The sequence below is a fragment of the Panthera pardus genome, unplaced genomic scaffold, assembly GCF_024362965.1.
Source record: "Panthera pardus isolate Hobbes unplaced genomic scaffold, ASM2436296v1 HiC_scaffold_22, whole genome shotgun sequence".
In the NCBI taxonomy this organism is placed as follows: Eukaryota; Metazoa; Chordata; class Mammalia; order Carnivora; family Felidae; genus Panthera; species Panthera pardus.
The window spans coordinates 74,324,183-74,331,117 of NW_026526788.1; the positions used below are offsets into that span (position 1 = coordinate 74,324,183).

The window sequence follows — 6,935 nt, forward strand, 5'->3', positions numbered from 1 at the left end:
TGGGCTGACAGCTTGGAGCCTGAAGCCTGCTTCGGATTCTGTGTCTCCTCTCTCTCTGCCCCTCCCCCGCTCGTGCTCTGTCTCTCTCTGTCTCAGAAATAAACATTAAAAAAAAATCTTTTTTTAAACTTAAGCACCTGTCCCTGGGGGCAGGACCAGGTACTACCAGGTACAGGGGCACTCTGTGGCTTGTTGGCTCCTCGGGACAGAACTCTTCCCTTGCCCTTCCACTGGGGCACCTCCGGGACTCCCCAGGTGGAGTGCAGGGCGGGGAGGGGAAAAAGAGCCTGGGGCAAACAGGCCTCCATGCCAAGGGGCTTCTGCGCAGCATCGTGCAGACAGGTCCATTGTGCCCTCTCCTCTGGAAGGATCTGAGTTCTGTCAGCTTCTAGTCAAGAAGCAAGATGGGCTTGGGGCACCTGGGTGGCTCAGTCAGGTAAGTGTCTGACTTCAGCTCAGGTCATGAGCTCATGGTTCGTGAGTTCAGGCCCCACCTCGGGCTCTATGCTAACAGCTCACAGCCTGGAGCCTGCTTTGGATTCTGTGTCCCCCTCTCTCTCTGCCCCTCCCCCCCCCCCCACACACTCTGTCTCTCTGTCTCTCAAAAATAAATAAATGTTAAAAAAAAATTAAAAAAAAAAAAACAACCAAGATGGGCTTCTATTTCCCTGGCAAGGACACTTGGGACACAACATTACTTCCCTTACGGCCATGCTCAGAGCTGGGCAGGACCCAGCCCCACATCCACGTCTGGCCCAGCTCTCTCATAACAGTCCCAGACTCTTGGTGGGGACCCTTGTGACCTGATGACATACTGCACACTGTCGGCCTCGGGGTCAGCCACAGGCAAGTGAATGCGCTCACAGCAAGTGCTGGGAAGATTACGCAACAACCCACTTCCTTTTACTCTCGTCTTTCTAGGTTTCACCACCCTGTTAAACATAATCCACCTTTCCCATAAGTACTGCCCATTAATCTCCTAGCTAAACAATCAGAACTTGTGTTTAAATACCTGTGTTTCCCTCGAGGTCTACAAATGTCCATTTCCTTGGCTCTTTTTGACTCTTGGCTTAGCTTTCTGGAATTGACCTCCAAGTGCGTAGGTATAGACGTCACCTGCTGGAGAGCATGACTTGAATACCAACAATCTGAAAAGACAAACCCAAAACTCTCCCCAGAGAAACACCAAGGAGTCCTAAGGTACAGAGTACCCAGCACAATTTAAAAAAAAAAAAATGTTTTCATACATTTAAACAGAAGATAAAACTGAAAGGAAGAGAACAGAAAACAGGAGCTCTTGCAGTTTTGCTTAAAATCCTCCTCCAGCCTCCTCCACTTGAGCTCTGTATTTGAAGGTTTTGGAGCTTAAAAATGTCGTTTCTCCCCTTACTCTCACACTCTGCCTCTATCACGCTCACATTTCGGTGCCCAGGTGTGCAGGCTTTTTCTCCGCCCCAAGGATCCAGCCCCAGCAGGATGTCCTCCAATTTAACTCAATTAAATTTAACAATTTAATTTAATTTAATTTGACAATTTAAATCTAATACTCTCTACCTGGAGATGGCGTCAGATCCCACAGGGTAAGGGTTCGGTCCCACAGATGTGGCCCCTCACCCTTCAGGCACCAGGTTATTTCTTGCCTGTGCTTCTGATGGGCTATAAACTGGAGGTCCCCACAACACGTGCCTTGGGTTTGGTAATTTGCTAGAGCGGCTCACAGTATTCAGGGAAACAATTTACTTAACTAGATTATGGGTCTATAATAAAAGGAACATTATACGGGTCTATGATGACTCAGGAACAGCCAGAGAGAAGAGGTGAATAGGGCTAGGTATGGGGAAAGGAATATGAAGCTACCGTGGCCTCTCCAGGCACACCACCGTTCCAGTACCTCCGCATGTTCACCAAACCAGCATTTTTTTGGAAGCTTCATTATGCAGGCACGATCGATTAAATAAATCATTGGCCCTTGGTGACAGAGTCGGTCTCCAGCTCCTCTCCCCTCCCGGGAGGCAGGGCTGAAAATTTCAACTTTGTAATGGGGGTTGGTTCCCATGGCAACCAGCCCCCTTTTCCCCAGTCACCTATTAACATAAAGTCAAGTGTTGAACGAGGCATGTTATGAATAACAAAAGATACCCATTTTACCTCCATTACTCTGGAGCTATTTCAGGAACTGGGAACAAAAACTAAATATTATATCATTCTAACAAAATATTATAACAAAAGATGTCCCTATAGCTCTTCTCACTTTAGGAAATCACAAGCATTTTAGGGGTTATATTCCTGGAAGCTTGGAGGAAGACCAAAATGTATATGTATCTTGTCATATCACAGTGTCTCAATTTTCTTTTCTCCTTTAATTTTTGTTTCCACTTTTGCTAATTTCTATTTCTCTGTCATAAGCACCTTTAGTGCAGAACCCTATCTATTTTCTCAGAGGGATGTGGATACCTACCGCGGCGCGGTCTCAGTTCCTTAAATTAACCAAGACTATCAAAAGGAGAAAATCAAATTAATATCCGAAGTCCTCTAAGAAATGTGCTGTGGCAGAGACTGCTCTGTATTCATGGAATTCTATTTCCTTTTCCTCCTGGACGCAAGCTGGACTAAGTTTCCCAGCCTCTTGTGCACTTAGGTTGGCCACGTGACCAAGCGCTGGCCAGTGGAACGAAGGTGGGCTTGTTGAACATCACTTCCAGGTCTGGCTGGAAAAAAACTCCTTCCTTCGTGATCTTTCTTTTCCTTTCTGACAGCTGAATACAAAGAAGGCAAGGCCTTAGAAGATGAAAGACTGGATCAAGGAAGTGAAAGGGCGGGCCTACGCCGGCCGACTCCATCTTGTTCTGTGTCCTTCACCTTGACCACACCTCCTCCCCTTGAGTAACCCGCCCCCCCTCACCTGCCTAACAGGACTCGGACCCTTCCCCAGCCAATCGGCTGAGGCCACAGCCATTACCTCACCAACTGCCCTAGGCCCCAATAAAACCTTTGTCCTTTAGAAACTCTCCCCGGTATCTCACTGCTGTGTCGGTGCAGGTAGGGGTTTGACCTCGAGCTAGCTCGAATAAAGACTCTTTTGCTTTTGCATCGGACTCGGCTCCCTGGCGGTCTTTGGGGATCACGAATTCTGGGCATAACATTTGGGGGCTCGGCCCGGGATCCCCAAGACCCCCGAGGGACCCCTACCCGGAGAGCCTGACTGGCCACGGTTAGTGTCTGTTTGTTCTGTCTTTTCTGTGTGAGCTCATTTCTGGAGTTCTGGTAGTGCCCGACGCGGTCTAAGTGGACGCACAGGAGGACCACGGGCCGGGAGTTTCGGAAGACGTTCCGATCCTCCCTTCTGGAGGCACGTGGAATCCCCTCATCGGTTTTGGAGGGACGTGGAATCCCCTCAAAGATCTAAGCTAGCTTTCAGTTTTGCTTCCATGGAGTTGGAAGACTTTCTAGGGCCCCTCTGTTTGTCTGTTTTTGTGTTTCTGTTTTGTTCTGTGGACTTACTGGACGGACGTTATGGGACAGACTCAGACTACCCCTCTAAGTATTATGACTGATCACTTTAAGGATGTGAGGGGAAGAGCTAACAACCTCAGTGTGGAAGTCCGAAAGGGTCGATGGCAGTTTTTTTGTTCTAGCAAGTGGCCAACTTTCAATGTCGGATGGCCACCAGAGGGGACCTTCGACCTCCCTACCATCCACCGAGTCAGGAGTGTCATCTCTCGGCCTAAGATGGGCCATCTTGATCAGCTCCCTTACATTATCACTTGGCAGGACCTTGTAGAAGACCCACCCTCTTGGCTTAAGCCCTTCCTAGCCCCGCTCCCCCCGGAGCCAAAACCCATTCTTGCTTTGCAGGGGACAAAGAAGAAAAGTCTTGCCCAGCCTTCAGCACCCCTCTACCCTGTCCTACAAGGGGGGACTGAAGAAGAATTAATTTTTCCTCCCCCGTATAACCCCTCTAGGATGCCGGAAGAACACCATCCTCCCCTTCCGGGGGAGGCAGCCGCTGTTCCGAGAGCGGGAGGCGGAAAGGCTCCAGGGGGAAGCCCGCCCTTTACCAGACAAAGGGCTCAGAGGGAGCAATCCGCCTCCGTCGCCGACTCCACTATTCTGCCCCTGCGAGACACCGGACCCCCAGACGTGGAGGGGAATCAGCCCCATCACTGTTGGCCTTTCGCCACTAGTGACCTCTACAATTGGAAAGCTCAGAATCCTAAGTTTTCCGAGAAACCGGCAGGGCTTATTGATTTATTAGACTCTGTTCTTTTTACCCATCAGCCCACGTGGGACGATTGCCAGCAGCTTTTGCAGGTCCTGTTCACAACTGAAGAAAGAGAAAGAATCCTCAATGAGGCCCGAAAACTAGTTCCGGGCGCAGACGGGAATCCCACCACCAACCAGGCTCAGATAGATGCCTCCTTCCCCTTAACTCGGCCCCAGTGGGATTTCAACACAGCAGAAGGTAAGGAGAGGCTCCGGGTCTACCGCCAGACTCTAATGGGGGCTCTCCGAATGGCTGCTAGAAAGCCGACCAATTTGGCCAAGGTAGGAAATGTACAACAGGGAAAAGATGAATCTCCGGCTGCCTTTTTAGAACGGATCATGGAGGCATTCCGTACCTACACCCCCATGGATCCAGAGGCTCCGGAAAGCAAGGCAGCTGTTATCATGGCCTTTGTAAACCAATCGGCCATAGACATTAGGAGAAAATTACAGAAAATTGATAGACTAGGAGGAAAAAGTCTGCAGGACTTACTGGTGGTAGCCGAAAAGGTGTATAATAACCGGGAGCCTCCTGAGGACAAGCAGGCTCGCGCCGTGGCGGCTGCCAGCAGTAAGCAGACTCGAGACCTGGCCAGAATACTACTAGCTACCACTGCTGACTCCCCTGAGGAACGAGACCACCGTCTCCGGCAGCTGGCAGACGACGCAAGAAAAGGTAAAGGAACCACCAAGCGGGAGACATCCGTCTCCGGCAGCTGGCAGACGACGCAAGAAAAGGTAAAGGAACCACCAAGCGGGGGAAGCAGAGGCTGCAGAAGGATCAGTGCTCACACTGCAAGGAGATAGGGCATTGGGCCCGAGATTGTCCGAAAAGGGCCGGCGGGAAGGGAAGCAAGACTGATCGAGTAAAATTCCTAGAGCTAGATGAACTAAGTGATTAGGGGAGTCGGGGTTCGGACCCTCTCCCTGAACCCAGGGTAACTCTTAAAGTGGAGGGGACCCCTGTTGACTTCCTTGTCGACACCGGAGCACAACGTTTGGTCCTCCGCACTCCACAAGGAAAACTAGCCAGCAAGAAGTCCTGGGTACAAGGGGCAACTGGTATGAGCCAGTATTCATGGACTACTCGAAGAACAGTAGATTTGGGGATGGGCCGGGTATCCCACTCCTTTATGGTAATACCAGAATGCCCCTACCCGCTGTTAGGACGGGACTTACCAAGATTGGAGCTCAGATCTAACTTTCAGACAAGGGGGGGCCTCAGGTCACCGATGGCAAGGGCCACCCCATCCAGGTCCTGACCATGAAACTGGAGGATGAATACCGCCTCCACCAGGAGGCACTCCCGAGAGGATAATATAGACAGATGGCTACAAGAATTCCCCTCGGTTTGGGCAGAGACGGGGTGGGGGATAGGACTAGCCGCTCACAGGACCCCGATCCTGGTAGAGCTCAAGCCAGGAGAGAGTCCGGTAAGGATCAAACAATACCCCATGTCTCAGGAGGCCCGGAAGGGGATCCAGCCACACATCCGGAGACTACGAAGCCTAGGGGTACTAGTTCCTTGCCAGTCTCCCTGGAACACCCCCCTACTGCGGGTCAAAAAGCCTCACACAAATGACTACCGACCGGTACAAGACCTCCGGGAAGTAAATAAGAGGGTCGCGGACATACACCCAACTGTTCCCAACCCATATACTCTCTTGAGCTCCTTGGCGCCCTCCAGGGTCTGGTATACTGTACTAGATTTAAAGGGCGCCTTCTTCAGTCTGCCGCTGGCACCCCAGAGCCAACCCTTGTTCGCCTTCGAGTGGCATGATCCGGAGGAGGGCTACAGTGGGCAACTCACCTGGACACGGCTACCTCAGGGATTCAAAAATTCGCCCACCATCTTCGACGAGGCACTACACGAGGACCTGGATGAATACAGAAGGGAGCACCCTGGCCTCACCCTCCTACAGTACGTAGATGACATCCTGATTGCTGCCGACATGGCCAAAGACTGTGAGCGAGGGACCCAGGACCTGCTGGCTACCCTGGGGGCCTTAGGGTACCAGGCATCCCGAAGAAGGCTCAGATATGCAGGGAGAGGGTAAGTTACCTGGGATATATCCTGGAGGGCGGACAGTGGTAGTTATCAGATGCCAGACAAAATGACCCTAGGACAGGAGATCTGGATCACGACCCCACACGCCATTGAAGGGGTCCTGAAACAGCCTCCTGATATATGGATGAGCAACACACGTCTGACTCATTACCAGAGCCTCCTACTCAACCCTCCACGAGTGCGGTTCCACCCCAGTGCAGCCCTCAATCCTGCAACCCTGCTGCCCGACCCTGACCTAGGTGCTCCACTACATGACTGTGTGGGAATCCTGGAAAAAGTACATGGATTCCGGACAGACCTGACCGACCGGCCCCTCCCCGATGCCACTTGGTTCACTGATGGCAGCAGCTTTGTGCGAGATGGACACAGGTATGCAGGTGCAGCGGTGGTCACCAAAACGGACACCGTATGGGCCGAGGCTCTACCCTCCGGAACGTCAGCCCAGCGAGCAGAGCTCATAGCCCTCACCAAGGCGCTGATGCTGGGAGCTAGAAAACAGCTTAACAACTACCGGACTTGGGAGACCCAGTTTTACTAGATCAGCCCAAATACTCCCAGGAGGAGTTACAGCAGATCAAGAAAGTCCCCATGGCCCAGGAGATAA

At 51.6% G+C, this 6,935-nt stretch overlaps 1 protein-coding gene across 1 annotated transcript; it reads left to right on the forward strand.

Moving 5' to 3' along the window:
* The first annotated feature begins 3,531 nt into the window (after positions 1–3,531).
* On the forward strand, positions 3,532–5,306 carry LOC128779040 (uncharacterized). The gene is made up of 2 exons (XM_053909950.1): positions 3,532–4,939; positions 5,002–5,306. The coding sequence occupies exons 1-2, from the start codon at positions 3,547–3,549 to the stop codon at positions 5,163–5,165; spliced, it is 1,557 nt and encodes a 518-aa protein (XP_053765925.1). The 5' UTR covers positions 3,532–3,546; the 3' UTR covers positions 5,166–5,306.
* The last annotated feature ends 1,629 nt before the right edge of the window (positions 5,307–6,935 follow it).

Bases quoted from the DNA above. Each gene is read 5' to 3' on its own strand.
- LOC128779040 (XM_053909950.1), top strand. From the start codon at position 3,547: ATGACTGATCACTTTAAGGATGTGAGGGGAAGAGCTAACAACCTCAGT. The intron at 4,940-5,001 runs GTAAAGGAACCA...ACGCAAGAAAAG, and splicing joins GGCAGACGACGCAAGAAAAG to GTAAAGGAACCACCAAGCGG.